At 39.5% G+C, this 22,028-nt stretch overlaps 2 protein-coding genes across 3 annotated transcripts; both read left to right on the top strand.

Annotated features, from left to right (window-relative positions):
• Positions 1-156: 156 nt before the first annotated feature.
• rabif (RAB interacting factor) lies at positions 157-3,877 on the top strand. Of its 2 annotated transcripts, none has more exons than XM_044023069.1 (3): positions 157-264; positions 604-755; positions 2,258-3,877. In XM_044023069.1, the coding sequence occupies exons 2-3, from the start codon at positions 612-614 to the stop codon at positions 2,504-2,506; spliced, it is 393 nt and encodes a 130-aa protein (XP_043879004.1). In that variant the 5' UTR covers positions 157-264; positions 604-611; the 3' UTR covers positions 2,507-3,877. The 2 variants fall into 2 exon arrangements, with proteins under 2 accessions (XP_043879004.1, XP_043879003.1); XM_044023068.1 differs by having other exon boundaries at positions 157-268.
• An 802-nt stretch (positions 3,878-4,679) lies between these two features.
• On the top strand, positions 4,680-21,340 carry kdm5ba (lysine (K)-specific demethylase 5Ba). Its single transcript, XM_044023870.1, has 27 exons — positions 4,680-4,963; positions 9,479-9,556; positions 9,674-9,796; positions 9,968-10,138; positions 10,690-10,815; positions 11,046-11,139; positions 11,243-11,346; positions 11,472-11,630; positions 11,784-11,903; positions 12,837-12,995; positions 13,336-13,517; positions 13,614-13,776; positions 13,949-14,068; positions 14,320-14,514; positions 14,824-15,005; positions 15,658-15,782; positions 15,915-16,065; positions 16,395-16,515; positions 16,699-17,054; positions 17,320-17,458; positions 17,560-17,739; positions 17,832-17,990; positions 18,466-18,885; positions 19,034-19,124; positions 19,197-19,375; positions 19,464-19,727; positions 20,231-21,340. The coding sequence occupies exons 1-27, from the start codon at positions 4,811-4,813 to the stop codon at positions 20,366-20,368; spliced, it is 4,452 nt and encodes a 1,483-aa protein (XP_043879805.1). The 5' UTR covers positions 4,680-4,810; the 3' UTR covers positions 20,369-21,340.
• The last annotated feature ends 688 nt before the right edge of the window (positions 21,341-22,028 follow it).

Raw genomic sequence — 22,028 nt, 5'->3', positions numbered from 1 at the left:
GAAATAAAAATGTCTGTATAAAATGCTGTGTGCAGAGCATTGCACTGGGAGTGACAATCCAATTATTTAATACATCCGATAAAGACAATATAGTTACAGTCGTATAGAGTGAAGCAGGAACTAAGTGCAGCGGTATGTGTTTCCGAACGACAACAATTAGCGGCTGGTATCTTTCAGGAGCGGCTGTTATGATAGGATAGCCTTAGCAAACCTCTCAGTCTTACGATTTTATTCCCGTTTTCAGCGCTTGTTCTACTCCAGCCTGTAGGTATGTCCTTTGTACATTTTCCAAATCTGTAAATGTAACACATTTATGTGAAATGTATTTCTTGTATAGCGGCAGAGCACAGGTTTAGCGTTGGTGTAAGCGTAAATGCAAGGGGCGGGGCTTGTGTTTATAGCGTCTATCAAGCTACAAACTTAATGAAATTCAAGCTAAAAATATAAGGTCAATGTTTATTTGTTTACTTCTGCACTATGAAGGTTTTAGGGACTTGTGAAGACTTGTTATTTTTGTGCAGCCAGTTACAGTAGCTTACTCTCATTCTGTCCCGCTGTGCATCATCATCGTCATCATCGTCCAACTAGTTTTCTGTGTGTCAGGTTTCATTATGGACAACAACACACAGTCCAAAGACAGCACGGACCGGTCCGACCTGGTTTCTGTGGACGGTAAGAACAGCAAGTCTGTGCTGTGCCAGCGCTGTGGGTCTAAAGTCCTGTGCCCGGGGATGGCTGTGTTTGCAGAGAAAGAGGTACGCTATAAGAGACACAATCGTTTCACTTGTTTGGCAGCTGGAATCACTAAACTTTTAAAACAAAGTAGTAACATTTCAAAACACAGGATATATCTTACAACCAGAGATAAGTTCACAGTGTCTGCATCATATCTACTTAAAGATTAATAGTTCCTTCAGATCCAATTCACGGCACAGTGGAGACAACAGCTTTGTGGCAGGTGGGAGTGAAAGTAGTGACAGTTATACCAAGAAAGAAGTGAAAATTGTCCATCACCTCTCTGGACTTCCTTCATTACTTTCAGCTAAGAAGATACCAAACTGTAACCTGACTACTCTGGCATAATGGCAACATATGCATGTTTTCTAACTAATACAGACTGTGGGAAAAACTTTCCACAAGCTGGGTTGTAATGCATCTCCTACTGAATTCTCCCTTTCTGAACCAGCCAATTAATTGGACTGGAATGAATTTGTATTCCGTCACACTATCAACAGGACAATTTTGGTAAAGTAATCACTGTTGTGAAAAAAAAGGTCCAGATCACCATTGAAATCTAATGATTTCTTTCTTAAGCCATGACCTACATCCGCAGAAAGTTTTAGGAAAAGCCATTCTTAACTTTGTGAGTTATGCTGCTCACAATCAGACAAATACCGGCAAAAACAGCCATCCATCCACCCTCTACTAATCTATCCTCCTGTGCCAATCTCAGCTGACATAGGGCAATAGGCAGGGTACACCCTGTCCATCACAGGGCCACATACACAGACAAACAACCACCCACTCTCACACTCACACCTATGGTCAATTTAGAGTGTCCAATTTACCTAATCCCCCATTGGGGAGGAAGCCATAGAACCTGGAGAAAACCCACGCGTGCACACAGGGAGAATTTTGCTAAAACATAATCTCCTTATATCTGTATAATAATGTGGGCTGAATCTAGCAACAGTATATAAATAATGTTGTTACATACATCTTGCAATGCACTTGGACACATCACCAGTGATAGTAGCAGGGGTCATCAGGGGTTTCGGCACTTTCAACTTCATACCATCTCTCTCTGGTGACCCAACCAGGGATCAATTCCTGGCCTATGTCCAAGTAACATTACACCACAGCTTGTCCATCCTGCTCCACAGCCACCTTGAAGCTCTCTCTGCCGCCCCGGACACTTGTTGTTCACATGCTCTGTAATCAGCAAGCTTAGCTTAGCTTATCTATACCTATGCTATCATTTAAAACTTCAATTTAAATTTTTTTTTGTAAATCATTTAGTAAAGTAAATGGCTTCATATGTCCCTGTAACACACATACAACATACAAGAGCAACAGTGCAAAGGCACCAGCCTGGTACATGCTTTATGCTGAATTCAATGGTTATATTGTCAATATTGGTTTGAAATTAGTCTGAATGATTCTGCATTTAGGCATATAAACATTACAGAAACATTGTGACTTGGAAAAATCTCCCAGTATAAAATGTTGTCATCAAAAAATGTTTTTCTCCCACTAGCTGTTCCTACCCTCCATGCGGAAAAAGAGTGGCCTCAGCTCCACAGACGGCTCGGTGGATGGGGACACTCTGACTGCCCATTGGTTCGTGGACGACATGTACACTTTTGAGAATGTGGGCTTCACGAAGGATGTGGGGAGAATTAAGTATCTGATCTGCGCAGATTGTGAGATTGGACCTATTGGCTGGCACTGTTTGGATGACAAGAAAAGTTTCTTTGTTGCACTGGAAAGGGTGAATCATGCATAGTGTAAGTGCATATGTGATTCCATGAGACCTTGGCAGGCTATGCATCTTTCTGTGGATTTACTCCCAGTGTTGACCCCCAACAAACATAATCCATCACACACAGTGACAATGGTGTGGCCATTCTAATAAAATTCTTTTGTTTTTGTTTTTTCTGGGAGGATTTGATGAAACTTCATCCTGTAACTGTTTTCAGAGGAATATGATGTTAGTTTATTTAACCCATGTAAAATGACATGTAATGTAATCTTATCAGAGAAAGAGTTGTCGGTGAGGATTCCATAAAGACTAAGTGCTCAGTGATGTACGTTGCTGCTTGTAAAGCTATTCATGTAAATGCATCTGAAGAAGCATTTACATGAATAATAAGACATTATGCTTATGCATATTCATACCCATGCCTACATAGTGTATGTACAAGTCCATAGACAGTTATTTACTAGACCAAACATAAGTGTCATCAGACTGTTTAAGATAGTCCTGTTGTAAGTGTATAAACAGCACACAGGCCATAAGTGTTAAATGCAGTCTCACCAGACTTTGTAGTAACATAAATCAGATTGGTGCCTTGTGACCTGAGATCTAAAATAGCCGTATGAAAGTATTACACTTGAGTACTCAAACATTTAGTCTATCATCACTAATTTAGTGAAAGCTGTTGATGACTGATTTCAGGCTTCTCCAATGAGGGTGTGTTGGGTATTTCTTTTTTTTCATGTCTAACAACAAACCATTTGAAGTTCACTCATGGATAACACACGTCCTGATAACTTTGATTATGTGGACAATTTTAATAGGAATTTTCAATTCTGGTCAAAAAAAATGGCATCCCTTTACGGTGTGTCTGTAAGGTTATATATTTGTGTATGTTTCTTTTGTAAAATACATCTTTCAATGTAAAAAACTGTAGATGCTTGCTACACACCATTAACATCCTGTAAGAGAAAAACAAATCTTGAAAAAAGTTTTCAATTCTGCATTCCAAAGTCCCAGAGAGTTGCTTATACGGTCCTTGTTTGTGTTTTCCCTTAAAATACAGGTAGTGCTAAACTAAGTGCTTACAACCAATACATTTGTTGTAGTTTTATGGTCAAAATGGTGTAATTTAAGATTTTTTTATTTTTTTTTATTTGGGTGTACTGCAAAAAGCTCCACCCTCTCTAAGCCAATAGCTGTGGTGTTAGTCAGCTGACAACAGTAAGTGGTGATGGGGGATTGTTTCTCTTCTGTTGTGTTTTGGGCTGATTGAAAAGGAATATTACATTAAGTGCAACTAATAAATGGCCGTGGGTGGAAATTCAGGACACTCTGGTTTATGTAGTACTACTTAACCTAATATGTACTTGCCATCATTAAAAGACTATTTAAACTGTACATTTACTGCGTGGTCGCTGATACCAATATACACTGCCAGGTGCGTTCAGGGGTTGTTGTAATAGAAGTATAAGATAACTTTGATTAAATGTTTATTATGAAAAATAAAACCCTTCCGACTACATCACCATGTGACTATGGTCTCGACCAATCAACGCGCTCCTCTAGACCATTTAAAAACGAAGTACCGGCTCATCGCGTAGAGATCTGGGATCTGGCGGGTGTGTTCGTTTACCAAAACTCAACTGGCCGTTCTACTTGTCCTTTATGTCGGCACAGGCGGGCGGGGTTAGAAGTAGGGAGAGCCAACATACAACATTTCCAAACGTTTGTTAGTCATTTGGTCTGCGTTCGTAAGAGTGACAGAAATCATACGCACCCCAACAGGGAGCGATAATCTGAGGAAACCACGGAACCAAATAAAATATAGTGTTTAATCCTTATCTAAAGCGTAATGCACGCACAAAGTGTTAAAAGCATAGCAAACTGTGGTTGTTATGGTTGTGCCCTATTAAAGTGAACTGAAATGACGTTGAAGGCGTTTCACTGAACTCTGTTCGGCATTTAACTCTTTCAAACAGACATGAACACGCACCACTTGTGCTGAGTCGGATTATTAAAACATAAACTACACACACTATTTTTAGCATGTGAAATATTGGCTCAATGAGAGCGTTTGCGTAGGATGTGGCCATACGGCGGCTGGGCGCAAGAGAGTAGTATTTTTAAATATTTTGTACGTGTCTACTTTTTGAGGCGGAGGAGTACGATCTCTGGCTGTCACCCGCTCGTCTCCCAACAACTAGATAATTCGTCTTTGAGTTCAAAGGAGTGGAGAGAGTGGGCATGAACTGAGAAACACAAAACCTACACACATTTTCGGTGTCGTCGAGAAAATACACGAAGCGACAGTCACCCAACAAAGATGCAACGATGAGTCAGCCGCAGCTGAATGAGTTCATTCCTCCCCCGGAGTGCCCTGTTTTTGAGCCCAGCTGGGAGGAATTCGCCGACCCTTTTGCGTACATCAACAAAATACGACCCATTGCGGAGAAAACTGGCATCTGCAAGATCCGCCCGCCGCCAGTGAGTGTTCCCACATATTGACAGTTAAGCTGTCTTTTTTTTTTGCTTCTGCTTCGTTTGTGTTCCATGTACAGTGTTAGCCTCTGCTGCTGTGGATAATTTAGCAGGCAAAGTTGTGTGTGTATGTGTGTGTGTGTTTTAGACAGGCTTCAACATGGCGGATTGCGGCTCTGAGTGGAATTGTCACCAAGCTGCTAGCCTGAGCCTCTGGAGTGTGTGTTGGGATTGTTACAGTTGAGGAGGAAAAGTAAAATACATGGAGGAAATCAAGTTTTCTTACACCCAAACATTTATACGTAACGCTGTTGTAACGTTAATCTATAAGGGCACGGTTTCTATACATAAAAATAAACGCTGAAGTTTGCCTGTATGTAAATATAACTAACTGTACGTGGCTGTACACAGAGATGTACTTTATCGGTCCAAAAAACTAGCACATTATTGAGTTTTAGCAGCAAGGTGTCAGTCTCACATTTTAATAATCTCAAATTATTAAAATGTAAATGAAAATATAAAATGATGAGTAAAATGCAAAAACATACTAACATCAGATTTATTTATTTTTAAGACATAAAAAGATACTCACACAGCTATACAAAGAATATGAATAAAATATTGGAGTGATATTTATATATATATAGATATACGCCAGAAAAGAACCAGTGCGATTTAGGAATGAAATGTATCATACAAGGACATGCACTTTATTTTTACTTTAACACTTTATCAAGGATACCAAGGGAGGTTCATAAAACAATACAGACGTAACAAAACAATATATAAGATTAAAAGACCACTGCACCACCGTAGTTGTAATAAAATGTTGGAGTGCAACATGAATTAATCCAATCAACAACAATGACTATCAGCACACAATGGTTATTGGCGCATAATCAAATGCTTCCTGGAGTTGGCACACGGAAATGGCTCACAAAAATATCAACCAGTCTTTAAAATATCAAGTAAGAGTGGAGTTAAGGCGTGAGTTTTACAGTAGAATTAGAACGATGTTTAGCTAGTGCGAGGTGGAAGCCTAGTCATCGTGAATAAGGCCCGTCAAAGCTGCAGTTGTCGGACATTAACGCTATCTACGTGCTCGGTGACCAACTGTTTATGGAGAGATGGAGTCGCTCCGACGCTGAGCCGAATGGACATCTGTTTCTGTTTGTAGTTTTCAAAATGTTTGCACGCACAAAGCTTCTCCAAAGCTTTTGCTCATAATTTTCGCGGCGTTATTAGTTAGCTCAACGTTATGGGAACAACTCTTCGAACATTTTATTTCTCTAATGAAGAGGGGGAGCCCTGCTCTAATGCAAACCTCCACAACGTCACAGGAGTCAAAATCTGAGGTGTTTCAGCACACAAAGAAGATGACATAATTACGGATTTCCACCCCGCGTTACCAAAGGTCACAGTTTAATATTGTATTGGCCTTATTCTCGTATACGCTGTATGAGAAGAGGGCGTTCATGGGTGTGTCCAACCTCCTACGCAAATCGGATGCAAACATTTTGATTAAATAAATATTATCATGACTGACATCCCAGATGATGGTAGATATCCCTTTTTGTCACTCAAAACACGCCAAGATCGAGGGTGGACATTGTTTTTGTTTCAGTATCAGATGAATGACATCTGTTGAAGAAATCAGGAAGCAGAAAAAGACACATTTGCATGGTTCCTCAGGAAGGGCAGGGGTATGAGGGACTGAGTTGTCATCAACAATGGTGGCAGGCAGGGTTAAGGCTAGTGACTGACATGCACTACTCCAAAAATATTGCTTTGACCAGTTTTCAAACATGCCATTAATCATCAACTTATTTTAAAAGAAACCCTTATTTAGGTCTTATTCAGAAATGTATTGGTAGAAAGTTTGTGCCCCACTCACTTCATGTCTGAGTTATTAGTGTTTCACATACACTTAAACCTTTGATGACCACAAAGATGGGTTTGTAAAAGCTATGTTATTTTTAGGTAGAGCTGAAAAAGCAGCAGGCCAACTCATTAAAGTGTATATAACGTGTTAATTGAAACTTGAATGGTGTTTAAAATAGATAGAAAAATATGCACCATTATCTACAGTCCTTTGTCATGCATCATTAGTTTTTGTTAGAGCATTCAAACCAAAATATGACTTGAGTGTTGAATGTAGGACAAACAAACCAATAAATAATGTCAAAACTGAATTCTGCTAAGGCAGGATAGTTTTTGACATCCTTGGGGCTTGTGTGGCAAAAGGACATACATGTAACATCCTGTGTTTTTTAAGATAGGTTCTGGCCTGGTAATCTCCGTTTCTTTGTTTTCTCTTTCTCTACGTTTTTCTTCCATGTGAATGGTTAAAAAAGATAGTGTTGTAGAAAGTGAAAAGCTATTACACCACAACCTGTTTTTCATCAGTGACTTCTGGGTGCACTGTATGTGGTCAGTATTTCCTCTGGGGATTTTGCAAAGGTTACTAACTAACATGTGTAGTCAAAAGAATAATTTGTGCCTGTTCTACTAACATTGAGGAGAACATTATAGCTGTCCATGGTTAACTTCTCATCAGTTAAGGGCAAGTCATGATGCTTTTGTCAGTGCTTGTGGAGTGGTCAGAAAACCCAGTGCAGATCTGTGTGTTTTCAAAATGATTGTTTTCCCGTTGTCATCTGACATTTGTGGTTAAAGCTCAGCTTTGTCTACAGATGATTATATGGTGTTGATTCAGCTATTGTTGTTCATATGCAAACTCGTAGTTTCGACCCAGGAAGTAAAAAAGGCCCGTCCATTATATGCTGTTAGTCCAACAGTAACAAGATATTTCTGACTTTAACAAATGAACTGTTTGTCTTTGTACTTTTCAATTTGATATGTTACGTTTGAATCAGAGCCAGCCTAATTTCTAGGCCGAGTTGAGTCAGATGAATTGTAGTTGTAGTCTCTTGGGAATTTTAGGTTCAACAATATGTGTTGAACTTTATAGCAGGCAAAACTATCATTCTATTTATCTATTTATCTATTTATTGTTATAATTGGTATCAAAGCACTGTTGCCTTAAAAGTGCATCATCAAAGCTCTTTTGTTATATATTAACCTTTGTAAATTTTACAACCGACTGCTGTCTAATTACCTCTAACTGTGTTTGTGAAATAAATCTTCAGAAAGACAGTCGAGTTATTCCCGCCATACTTGTTCTGGTTGCCCCTTCCAGAAGGGATTATTGAACTGAAAGGATCAGTCAGTAAAAATCTGGACAATATGAAATAATATATTTAATAGTTTATAAAAAAAATATATACATAACGCCTCTTTCAGCTCTATTTAGTTAATTTGGTTACCTATAAATGCTATAAGAAATTTTTTTTATCATCTGTAACAGAGTTCCTCTTTCGTTCTGGAAGCGTACACTCAGAAGCCAAAATATGTGCTATTAGGAGAACATGCAACCTTGCTCTTGTGTGAGGAAAGGTGTGGTTGTTAAAATCACGCAAATAAGAGTTCTCTGTGACTCTGGCTATATAGCGCTTTAGTAGTTTTATATAGCTGTTTTTTAATTAATGAATTATTATTCTTGCTCTCACAACAAGCAAAAGCCTAAATCTTAAATCACCAACATAACAATATTATATTTAAAGTCTTATTACAGTATAATGTATTACACCACATTATCAGCCTCCTGTTGGACAAGATGACAGACAATTTCACAAGTTGCTCTTTCCAGTTGTAAAATTATCACACTATTGAGTTTCAACTGTTATCTGGTTTTGCAGGAAGTTGTGTGGTCGCGCATGAGTTGTTTTGTTTTATTACAGTGTGCAAGTGCATTAGTATCAGGCGTGTTGGTGTTCATTCTCCAGTCACACAGGTCCAGGCAGTTGTTGTTGCTGATTTACAAATGCATGTATAATGTGTTATTAGTTCACCAAAAAATCAACTTGTAGTGCTAGTGAGCTACATGTTTTGTTTGGATCGGCCATTTTGTCAAATGCAAAATAGTCACTTGCATGTTTGCATGCACAAAGGCTTCCTGTTGGTTTTTACTTTACTAATAAATGCACTAGATGATCAGACAGGGTGTGCTGACGGGACTTGTTTTGCTGTTTATCATCAAGACCTCTGTTGTATTTTGTTTCAGTTTTATTGAGAACAGTAAAATATGTATTAATTGAATAGCATATGTTGAGATCAATACCACATGCATGCATTTCACTGTTTTTCTATGTATTGTTTTAATTTAGGAGTCTGAAATAAAGTCTAAAGCTAATAAACTGTTCTGCTGTTTTAGGGTACTAAATATGCCACTGCAGAGTCTTGAATAAAAACAGTTTATTCCTGCTGTTTGAGTAACATTTGCTTAAAACTACAGTCACCAGGACTTGCGTATTGAGCTATTGTATATTAATGGCTCTTGGTTAGTTTTTTTTACACATTTATAAGGGACCATGTAGTACACTAGATACACTGACATGTTTTAAATGTGATCATCGAAGGTTTGTCTCATTTTACTTAACACATTTTATTTTATTCTCTCAGGATTGGCAGCCACCATTTGCCTGTGATGTTGACAGACTGAAATTCACACCACGAATACAACGGCTTAATGAATTGGAGGTAAATGTTTACATTTAACATACGAGTATAAACGTGTGTGTGTGTGTGTGTGTGTGTGTGTAAACTTCTAGTTAATTGTACAGCTTGCTAATCTTTGTGTGATTCTGTTTTTTTTAGGCTCAGACCAGAGTGAAGCTCAACTTCTTAGATCAAATAGCAAAATTCTGGGAGCTCCAAGGATGCACTCTGAAAATTCCTCATGTGGAAAGAAAAATTTTGGATCTTTACCAGCTGAATAAGGTAAATGAAAAGTCTACTTTCATAGGTTTGGGCCCAGGAAGAGGGCCATGAACCGTTCACCAAAGATTGATGTTTGTTTGATCATAGACATGTGTCTGCTTTCTAAACACATAGATTGGAAATGGAACACACCATGACAAATATTGTACAAATATCTCTCTCTCTCTCAAGCTGGTGAATGAAGAAGGAGGATTCGATGCAGTCTGCAGAGAGCGACGCTGGACAAAGATATCTGTTAAGATGGGCTTTGCTCCAGGCAAGGCAATTGGCTCTCATCTGCGAACACACTACGAGAGGATCCTGTACCCATATAACCTGTTCCAGAATGGAGCCAATCTGTCCGTACGTCACAAATGTTTTCTTTTCCCAGCAGAACAGCAGTAGCTACACTCATTCACAGATGGCTGGGTATTTATTGGGATAATTCAGTCCATTACATTGCTTTTTCATTGGTAATCACCTTATTATTAATAACTTAATAAATTAATAACCATACTTATCCGTAATTTGTAATTATTTCATAATTTTTGTTTTGAGAATATTATAGAATACTTTACTCACCGTCTTCAGATGATGGCCAAAAAAGTGTCAACTCACTATATACATAATATACCATTAGAAATAATGTAGTCAAAATACCATGTCTAAACCAAAGGCTCTTTTATTAGGTTGCATTCATGTATGATGATGTCGTCCTCTCAAGGAACAAGTTCCTTTTTAAAATTGCAAATGTTTTGTGTCTTTCAAGAATATGATTACTGTGATTATAATTTGTGGTACTGTTTGAGAGCATGTTTTGTTCATTTGGTTTAGTGGGGGAAAATTTGTTTCATTTGGTTTTTAAACAGACATTCAAGCTTTATTAATGGATGGTTCCTGGTTTCTGACTCTAGAGGGCCACTTTGACCAATGACACTAAAGATAAGGAGTATACCCCTCATGACCTGCCGCAGCGCCAGTCTGTCCAGCCGCAGGAGACCTGTACCATCGCCCGCCGTGCCAAGCGAATGAAATCTGAAGTGAGTCCATCTTTTCATTTCACTGCACTGTGATATTGTCACATCCATCATTTTAAGATCCATCTTTGACTCATCTTTCACCAAAGGTTTCCATCGAGTAGTTGGACTGATGATTGTGAGATGTTTTGTGAGGCTGTGGCCTTTTTCACTTAAAGGGACAAGGAACACATTTCCCACATTAGTTCAAAGATGCTATTTAATTACTCTCTGTTTTTTTTTGATACTGACAGAGAAGTTATTTTAAAACTGAACCAGGAGAAGTTCGCGACAAACGTCCCAATCTCAGGAGGAGGATGGGAACATATGTTGCCAAACCAGAGCCTGGTAAGAACAAGGACAATTGTTGCTGATTGGCATGGAAAGACAAAGGGAATGTTTTGGTTCAAATGAAGGAAAGCTTACATAGAGCCTCATCAATGTCTTTCAGTGAGAATGGCAGTCACAAAGGTGAAACGGGAGCCCAGTGAACATGGTGATCTAACAGAATATGAAGACACTGAATTGAATATGATAAAATCTCCCCACAATAGAGTGAGTTTATTCTTTTGTACTAAAAATGTGGTTTACATGCTAAAACAATTATACATCACACTCTGCTTTTAGTGATGCATATGAATAAAAAAAAGAGTTCAGCCACAGCTGTTTTCTGTCCTCAGGTGGACCAGTATATGTGCCAGGTGTGTAACAATGGGAGTGCTGAGGACCGTCTGCTGTTGTGTGATGGCTGTGACGACAGTTATCACACCTTCTGTCTGATTCCTCCCCTTCATGATATTCCCAAAGGCGACTGGAGATGCCCCAGGTGTCTGGCTCAGGTGAGCTGCAAACCCTTCACCCTGAGGGAGCGAAGACCCCACAGCCAAGCTCATAATTGGGATCAAGAGAATACACTTCTATCTGATATGCACAAATTTAGTACAAATACTTGTTTGTTTTTAACTTGATATGCCGTGTTTTTTCTCTCGCAGGAATGTGGCAAACCTCCTGTCGCTTTTGGCTTTGAGCAGGCTGGCAGGAGCTACACCCTCCAAAGTTTTGGAGACATGGCAGACTCCTTCAAGTCTGACTATTTCAACATGCCAGTTCATGTGAGTTCACAACAGATATTAATTGATACTTGATTAGGTAGTGGTTTCCCTTTGGTAGACATAGTTATCCCACATCATGGGTCTGCTATGGTCCGTGTGAAGTAAATTTCATCATCCACCCATTTTCGTGTTGGTTGATTCCGTGTCCGTACATGACAACAGCAAATGCTTCCAAATGCAGCAAACGGCAACACTTAACTGTCCAGTTGGTGGCGCATTCTTGTTTTGGTCCAAAGACACAATGAAGAAGTTGTAACCATGGAAACTTGCATGAGGTTATATGAGGAAGTACATGTACGACTTGGCATTTACAGAATACAGGGAAATACAAATGAGGGCCCTTGATAAATATGAATCAAACCACAGTGTGACGTGGCCCTAACAGATGCTATTATAATTCAAGTTATTTATCCTAATCTGTAAACACAAAGATGACACCTCCTAGCACAGTGTCACTAGCCCAATTTTTTTATTGAAATAGATTACAGTTATTTACTAATAACATGCAGAAAATATTCCAGTCTGTGGAATCATTCTATTTTTATAAATCAAAAGGTTTTCATAGAGCAGGCGTAGATGCCGGCTTTCAAAGGGAAACCATTCTGGACTCCTCATTTTGGTTTTATGACTTTGGTCTGGAGCAAAGGAATTCTTCAATAACACACTTCCAAGAGGAATCCATTTTTATCTTATCAGATGTTTGGGGTGGGGGTGGAGTGGGGAGCTAACAAAAGCAAACCTTGTATGCTACAAATCAGAGATTAAAAAAAAAAAAAAAATATCCAGCCTAATTCTTCTAAAAAGCAGATTTTTCCATCTATTTGTCTGAACAATTCAAGCCCACCTTGCACATGTTTATATGACATTAGTGTAGAAATGCATAGAATTTCCTTTATTTTTTGGTGTTTAAATTTGCATTGTATGTGTTGCCAGATGGTTCCCACAGAGCTGGTGGAGAAGGAGTTCTGGCGTTTAGTCAGCACAATTGAGGAGGATGTCACTGTGGAGTATGGAGCAGACATTGCCTCCAAGGAGTTTGGGAGTGGTTTCCCTGTGAAGAACGGCCATTTTGAGGTCCCTCCTGAGGATGAGGTACAAAATGTCTGTTGTTATGGTTGTTTCACACTTCTCCACTGTCAAATTCTTAAATTATTCAACAGTAATGTTACTGTAAACAATAATTTCTTAACATTTGTTGCTCTTATACCATGTAAAAAATAAATAATATAGTGACTGTACCGCGGTTATTTTGTCTTAAACATTCCCATCCTCAATTTTCCAAAAGCAGTGTGGGTTTTTAATTGGGAAATGAGCGACATGAGAAACAATGTTTTTGTTTTTGATTCATTTGGTTTGTTTTCAGTGTACACCGTTGTGGTGGTTTATGACTGCGAGGTTAATTGGAGTGTTGTGCCCTGTCTCTGACCTGCAGCATTACCTGAGCTGTGGCTGGAACCTGAACAACATGCCTGTGCTAGATGCTTCCGTGCTGACGCACATTACAGCCGACATCTGTGGGATGAAGCTACCCTGGCTGTACGTGGGAATGTGTTTCTCCTCCTTCTGCTGGCACATTGAGGACCACTGGAGCTACTCCATAAACTACTTGCACTGGTAAAGAGCCCTCACCAAACTCTAGTATATTTCTGGTAGTGATTATAATGATTTTAGTCCATTACAATTCAATAATGGCAACAACCTAATTTTTAGGGGAGAGCCAAAGACATGGTATGGAGCTCCTGGTTCTTCTGCAGAGCATCTGGAGTCTGTCATGAAGAAACTGGCTCCTGAGCTGTTTGAGTCCCAGCCAGACCTCCTTCACCAGTTGGTTACCATCATGAATCCCAATACGCTGATGAACAACGGAGTCCCGGTAACAACAAAACATAGATTTTCTTAAAATTGTAGATATTTAGTCAAAGTAATTTACAGAATTTATTAATTACAGAAAAATATAATCTTGGTTTCATAAATCAAACCAATTTAGCTTTTTAAAAACATTATTTATGTGAACAAATTGTAATTTTTTTTGTCTTCTTACACAGATCTATCGCACCAACCAGTGTGCAGGAGAGTTTGTCATCACTTTTCCCAGAGCTTACCACAGTGGATTCAACCAGGGGTTCAACTTTGCAGAAGCGGTGAACTTCTGTACAATGGACTGGGTATGATATCATTTCTACTTTTATCAATTAAATATTGTGTAGACTTCAGAAGTTACTGAAAAAATAGTTTGAACCTTCTAGGAAATGTATTCTTGACAACAAAGTGTTATTTAGTCTCTGTCTCCTTTTTTAAGTGTCAGGAATAAAGCATTTGTTCTAATCTAATAGAAACTGCAAGTGTTAGCTTCACATGACTATAAAATAACAATAATAGTAATTATATTAGTAACTAACCTCATGTTTTTTGCCAGATGCCCATTGGCCGCAACTGTGTGACACACTATCGCCAGCTGAACAGGTACTGTGTGTTCTCACACGACGAGATGACTTGTAACATGGCCGCAAAAGCAGACACGATGGATGTTGAGCTAGCATCAGCGGTGCAGCAGGACATGACTGTCATGGTCCAACAAGAGGAAGAGCTAAGACAGAAGATTAAAAAACTGGTGAGCTTTTTAATTGCCCTGTCTGTTTTATTAATTCACATAAGATAGTTAAAAATGATGAGAAATGTAGTTTCTATATTTTGAATATAAGTGAACAACAACAAAACTCAACTTCATTATATCCTGCTATAAACCAACCTTGGTTTAACTTTTATGGAAGGAGTGTTATCATGGATAAGTCCAAGGAAATTGGACATTTTTAAGCTATGTATCACAATAGAGATTTAGTTTAGGACCCCTGCACAGCTGTCACATTTAAGTCTATTGTCTGCACTGCACCTCCTAATGATTGTGAATTCATGTCTCCAGGGTGTGATGCAATCGAGGCAAGTTGATTACGAGAACCTCCCAGATGAGGAGCGGCAGTGCAGCAAGTGTTGGACCACCTGCTACCTGTCTGGTGTCACCTGCGCATGTAGTCCTGGCAAGACGGTCTGTCTGTACCACACTCAGAACCTCTGCTCATGTCCTCAGACCAGCCTTGAACTCAAGTGAGTCTTCAGTAAACACATCCACTGAAAATACTCGCATCTTTTTACTCATGCTGTTGTGCCTGCAATCATTATCTGCATGAGTTAAGAGGCCCCTTTAGGTGCCTGAAGTGCTGCTTGTATACATTTTTACTGAATGACATCCTTAAATCAGTCCATATTTTCATACCTCCGAGCATTAACTGGAATCAATTTCTGATATGCCAGTAACCACTGCTCTTACAACATAGTTTTCAGCAGCATGCAAATGTGCAGATGGTGTTTGTAAAGTCAGCATGTTAAATGAACCATAAAGCTGTGAAAAACACAAAGGCTGCCACGTGTGTGTCTTGAACTAACCGAGTAGGACAGACACAGTTTTTTCCAATCACATTAATTAGGTTTCCACTCCAGGTTTAAGCTTGTGTTAATGTAAGGGTTTGTCGCACTAACATGCATGTTTCCTATATTTTCTGGATTTGTTCCAATTAAGTAATCAAGAAATAATAATTCTACATGGTCATTATAGCATTGCATTTAATGTAATGACTTCTGTACTGAGGAATCATTCATTCAGGGTAAATTTAGAACATCTTACATCTTTCTGTTGGACCTGAGCAAATGACACAGCGATGATAGTCCACTCATTGTCTTGCTTCATCTTTTCCTGTAGATTCAAGTTTACACTGGATGAGTTGCACAGACTGATGGCGTCAGTGAAGCTGCGTGCTGAATCATATAAAGAGTGGCTCTGTACTGTTAAGGAGATTCTGGAGAGGAATGGAAACAAGAAAAGAGGTATACACAAATGTCTATACTAAAAACAATGATGCCAAATATGCCCTTTTTTATTTAAACTTTGTATTACATAACCATGTAATCCAAGTAAATGTGTTTTCTATAAACTTAAAAGAAGAATTTTCTGTTCAGGTTTGGAGGAGCTTCACAGTTTGGTGGAGCAGGCAGAAACAAAGGTCTTCCCAACCAACAGCCTCGTGGATCAGCTCCGCACAGTCACCATAGAGGCTGATAAAGTTGCTGTGATGGCACAACAGCTCCTGAATGGGAAGAGACAGACGAGGTACTGCAGAAAAAAGACAAAGCAAAAAGATTTAGCTTGTTTGGTTGCCACAAAGATGCATATAAAAATCAGCCATATTGATTGTGTTTTACATCCAATACTAATTGATGATAAATCAGTTATGAAATCTTAATGTTTCCTCTATAGTTTTTCTAGTTTTGTAGAAATGACAGCTTTCTAGTATATTTTTGATGTGGTCTCACTAATATTTTCATGGTGCCACCATCACGGTTGGGAAAAAAAACATAGATCATCATTATAACTGTTGTTTTCGTCATTGTGACTTTTGTCTGTAATTGGTCTGTAAAGAAGTCCTCTTCTCTGTGTAGGTATCGCTCTGGAGGAGGAAAGTCTCAAAACCAGAATGAATTGACTGTGGAGGAGCTGAGGTCTTTTGTTCAGCAGTTAGACAGCCTGCCATGCACTATCCGACAAGCCCCTTTACTGAAGGTTCGTTAACTTTGGTTGGACAAATTATTGATCGTTTTTGATGTATTAAAATTTATAAAATCTTGAGATTTTAAAACTTTAAACACATGTGATATATGTGAATAAAGGTAATTGTATTTTGAAGGTGGCACGATCCAATTATTCAATTGTTGCTAATGATTTTGTGTTTAATGTAACCTCCAGGACCTGTTGATGCGGGTGGATGACTTCCAGCAGCGGAGTGACTGTCTCCTCTCCGATGAGTCCCCCAGCCCAGTGGAGCTGCAGGACCTGCTGGATGTGAGTCTGGGCCTGGACGTGGAGCTGCCACAGCTGCCCCTGTTAAGGGAGCGACTGGAGCAGGCTCATTGGCTGGAGGCTGTGCAGCAAGCCAGCAGCTGGCCCGACAGCCTCTGTCTGGACACCATGAGGAGGCTGATAGACCAGGGTGTGGGTCTGGCTCCTCACAGTTCCGTGGAAAAGGCCATGGCTCGTCTGCAGGAGCTGCTGACAGTATCTGAGCAGTGGGAGGAAAAGGTGCTGGGCCTTATCAAGGCCAGGTGAGGGCACAAAGTATTTACTTCAGTTTGCATAGTTTAGCTTTTTGTTTGTACTATAGTTATATTTTGGGTGAAGGGACAATCAAACGTGTAGTTGAATTTGAATATTAAGCCATTTTCTTTTTGCATGTGAATTGATATTGTTTAAGTGAATTAAATTACTAATATGTCAAGCTGATGTCGTCTTAAGTTAATGGGGGAATGTTTTTTCCCCCATATGTGTGAATTGATGCTGTACTAAACTAAAAATCTTGTCACTTCACAGGCCATATCACGGCTTAGAAACACTTGATGCTGCTCTACAAGAAGTAGAAAACATCCCTGCTTATTTACCCAACTGTCTCCAGCTGAAAGATGTTGTAACCAAGGCCAAGAAGTGGCTACATGAAGCTGAAGCACTGCAGGTAAACGTTATGAGTTTAAGTTATAGTGTTTGATCCCCGGATTTAACACTTGACCAGGTGGTGGTGTGTGGATAATTAACCTTGTGTAACCATATTTGCAGCTCGGGGGACGTATACCTCTGTTGGACAGCCTCTCTGAGCTGGTTCTCAGAGCAGAGGGCATTCCAGTGAGGCTGGACCCACTGAGTCGTTTGGAAGCCCTCATCAGTGATGTTCAGGCCTGGAAGGAGAGCGCAGCAAAGACATTCCTATTGAAAAACTCCACTTTCTCTCTCCTGGAGGTAAACAGAGATCTCTTTGTGTGAGTCTTTGCGTAAAGTGTTTCTGTATGATAGGACCAACAAAGAATTTGTGTTTGCTTTTACATTTTTAGGTGCTTTGCCCAAGATGTGATGTAGGGAGCGGGCATCAGAGGTCAAGATCTAAAAAAGCAAAAGATGCTCCACAGATCATTAAAAAACCTTCATCAAAACTGGAGTCTCTGTGCGACGTTGAGAGAGTGCTCTCTGAGAGCAGGGACACTGCTTCTGCTGTGAGTGTCCATCTAATATTGTCAAAACAGTGTGCTGCACAAAAAACTGAAAAAGAAACTGCCTTTTCTTTAACTGAGAACACAATGTTTATTTAAGTTTGATATGCCTGTTTTGGAAAATATTTAAAAGCTGTTCTTGACTGTCAAGTGTTTCTACCTTAATATTCAAATTAAGATTCATATAATAATTATATATATAATTATTATTATTATATACATATAATTATATAAGCCTGAGCAGAAATACTGTTCATTATTATGTTTTGACTTGTGTGTAATCAGCTGAAAAGGGTTTGGAGTGGGAGCAGTTAAGGTTAAGAGTTAGGTTATTAAATTGACTACAATGTACGTTATTGCACGCACTGAACCTTTCACTTTTTCGAGAATTCAAGGGATCTTTTTGTCCGTCTGTTAATCTTTCTATGTGTTATGTTTCATTTTAATTTACAATTATTCTTTTTTTCTCTCCTCACAGATGACCACTCTGGCAGAGGTCCACCAGAGGGAGATGGAGATGTTGTTAGCTCTTAGGGCTTCAAATGAGTCCAGGCTTCTTCCTGCTGAAAACTGTAGCACACTTTGCGTTTGTGTTTGCCAAAAGGCTCCTTCAGGTGCCATGGTGCAGTGTGAGCTTTGTCGAGAGGTTTTCCACTGTGGCTGCATGGATGCTGCCTCAGACCTGGAGTATGGCCAAGCCTGGCTTTGCCCTCTTTGTCAGCGGTCGAGAAAACCTCCTCTGGACAAGGTCCTGCCACTGCTGGCTTCACTGCAGAGGATTCGGGTTCGACTTCCAGAAGGAGATGCCCTGCGCTTTCTTATCGAGAGGACAGTGCGGTGGCAGCACAGAGTACAACAGGCCTGCACAGATGGAGTTCTTGAGAAAGTGTCAAAGACGGTCAGTGAGAACTTGTTTTATAAAAATAGCTGAACAGGTACGCCTCGACTGTTGCGTTGTCTGTATACTTCAGTTGGCCCGTTTGCTTACGTAGTGACATTACTGGAATGACATTGTAGACACAGCGGATTGTTCTTTGTTGTTTCAGATGAGAACTGTACCCAGAATATCATCACACCTGACTCAGGAAACAAATGGTTCATCTTTTTATATAGAGCATCCGCCTGTTCCTCTCCAGGGTCAGTGTTTAAGCTTTTATTCACTCGACATTTTATTTTACCCTCTGAACTAATTTATTGTGATTGTCACAGGACTTGGTTCTGAGCTGGATGAGCTGATGGTAGAGGGATTCCTGCTGCAGGTCACTCTGCCTGAGACTGAGCAGCTGTACAGATACCTGCTGTACAAACTGGCCCCCCTGCCTACGCAGAGCTCACCCACTGGGAACCACACGGAACAATCTCGGAGAGGGAGCCCACATCACAACAAGGTAATGGCAAGTTACAGCAAAGATTAGCACCTGTGGAGTACTTCCTTAGTCACATTGTTTTCATTTTAATAATCATGTCTCACCACAGAAAGGAGACCCCAGTCTCAAAAAGGAGTCGCCGAATGGTCCCAGCAAACGGACCAAGCGTCGTAAGGAAAGCTCCGATTCCCAGCACAGTGAAAAGGCCAAGAAGTGCCGTAAAAAGAAGTGCAAGAAAAGCAAAGAGAAGAGTGAAGAGACCAAGAGGGCAAGTTCTCCGACGCACACAGGATCTGACCCTTCTCAGTCAGACTCGGAGGAGGACTACTCACTGTGTGCTGCACCATGGTGCAGAGAGCCAGAGGGTGACGAGGTACGTTTGACATCATTTCATTACGTAGTACTTTCATCAACATGATCTGAATGCTAACTGACTGTTTTGTTTGCATATTAAAGCTTCAGTTAATAATGTTTGTTGCCCCCTTGACAAATTCTGAGTAATTACAAAACACCACGGGTGCTTTTCCATGGCATATGCCTAGGTGCTCTTGTCGAACTGCTGTTGTCAACTATACTTCAACCTGTTACAACCATATTGCTTTACTTGAGCTATGTTGCTGCTGTATGCCCTCTTTGCCTCCTTGTCTTGGCATAAAATAAATCACTTTGTGTGTGGAGTGGTAATATTGCCTGGCAACACAAGATTTCTAACACTGGAATACTCAAGAGTCACCTGGATCTTAATAAGCATTGTGTGAACTCATCTTACAATGGTTTCAATGTTAAATTGTGCACTGCTGCTTTACACAAATAAGTAATACTATAAGAGTGAACTGAGAAACATTCTAAACAAAAACAAAATGTCTTGCTTTTCAGGTAAACTGGGTCCAGTGTGACGGCAGCTGCAACCAGTGGTTCCACCAGGTGTGTGTGGGACTGTCTGCAGAGCGGGCAGAGAGCGAGGACTATGTTTGCATTAGCTGCACACAGCCAGACTACAAACGAGGAGAATGAAGACCAAAACGTGACTTTGAAGGATCAGCAGTTTTGTTGCCACAGCACTTAAGTGCACACCTGAACTCTGTGTGCCCTGTGGCCCCCACCCGCCACCAGTTATTGTCTGACTTGCCCTTAGTGAACATGGTGCTATTTACTTTTACCAGAATTACAAAAAGACTTCCGTCACTGTTTTCGTCTCGTGGCTGGTTTTTCAGCTAACCAACTAACCCTTTCTGAAACTTTCCAAGACTTGATGCAGATGTACAAAATGGCAAACATGTTTGAAGAACCAGGGATATTTTTCAACCAAAAAAGTCAATTTGACATCACATTTGAAAACATTTTTGTTTTTTTACATGCATCTAAACAATGTGAAACTTTTCTCTTGTAGAGTAAATATTATTTATCTAAGCAATAACTGAACTGATTAATGGAAGTTCAGTTTTCACCTGAGCTACATTTGTCCTTAGATGTTCTTTGATAGGATGCCTTTTTGAAACTTAAATCCTGAAGAATTCACTTTATGAATCCTATGATATTACACCGTTCAGTTAAAAGTTGTGAACAAATCTAATCGGAAACAAGTGAGGTGATGACTGTTTGTCTGAGCTTGCACACGTTTGCACCTGAATTTTGCCCATATCCCTTAACAGTTAACTGTAGTATTAAGTCAGGTTTTTCCTTTTGCACTGTCTGCAGAGGTAAGTAAGATGAGCACTGGATCTGTAATTCATGGTGCTGGGTGAGACTTGATGATGTTCACAGAGAAAGAATGAACTGTCCGACATCAAAGGAATGTACATTTTGTTTTTGGGTGGATTTTCCCTTTATATGGTTTAGGATGAAATGTCGTGTTGGACTTAGATTTAACACAGATTGTGTGATTGCATTGCCACGGGTATATGACCTTTTTCTGCTCCTTTGGGTAAATAATATAATTCTTATGTTGCAGTTTGCATTATAAAATAAAAAATGTTTGTTCCCATATGCCTGGACTTATTGACCCTTTGTGCTAAACAATATACAGGTGATATTAATGACTCAGCTGCCTTTTAAATCTTTGACAAGAGACATTTTGAACTTTGCAGACTGTGAATGGAAAGAAGGTCAACATATAGGGCCTAAAGGTTGAGCAAGTGTAGAAGATTAAAAGATTTTTTTCAGCTTTTTACCTGGGAGGGGCAGGTCAAAGGCAGGGACGCTCATAATGGGACATTGAATATGAAAAACAAAGATTAAATAAAAGTTCTATTAAAATCAGGTCTACATTCTGTGGAAACTGTCTATAATGCATGTTGTTTTTTTAAAAATGTTGTAGTCTTAATATATTTCTATAGTGTACTTTCTTGGAAATGCGTGTTTATTATTTAGTGTCTTTGCTGCTGTGACAATGTAAATATCCCACTGCGGGACCAATAAAGGACTTATATTTGCACTTGTTAGGTATTGCTTATTTAGCACTTGATTTTTTTATGTTTGTATAAATCTAACAACGTGCCAAAGAAGAGTAAAAAAGACCTGGTGTTTCATAGAAACATGTGACCTGCATAATGATGACATAAAACCTAAAAAAAATTATAAATAAAAAACATGTGGTGTTGTGCTGAGAGAGCTCAGCGATAAATAAATAAAAATGTGGTGTTGTGCTGAGAGCTCAGCTTCACCTGACAGTCCT

Source organism: Solea senegalensis, linkage group LG4 (genome assembly GCF_019176455.1).
Source record: "Solea senegalensis isolate Sse05_10M linkage group LG4, IFAPA_SoseM_1, whole genome shotgun sequence".
In the NCBI taxonomy this organism is placed as follows: Eukaryota; Metazoa; Chordata; class Actinopteri; order Pleuronectiformes; family Soleidae; genus Solea; species Solea senegalensis.
Note: the sequence above shows the minus strand (reverse complement) of the source record. Positions and strands in the feature narration are given on the sequence as shown.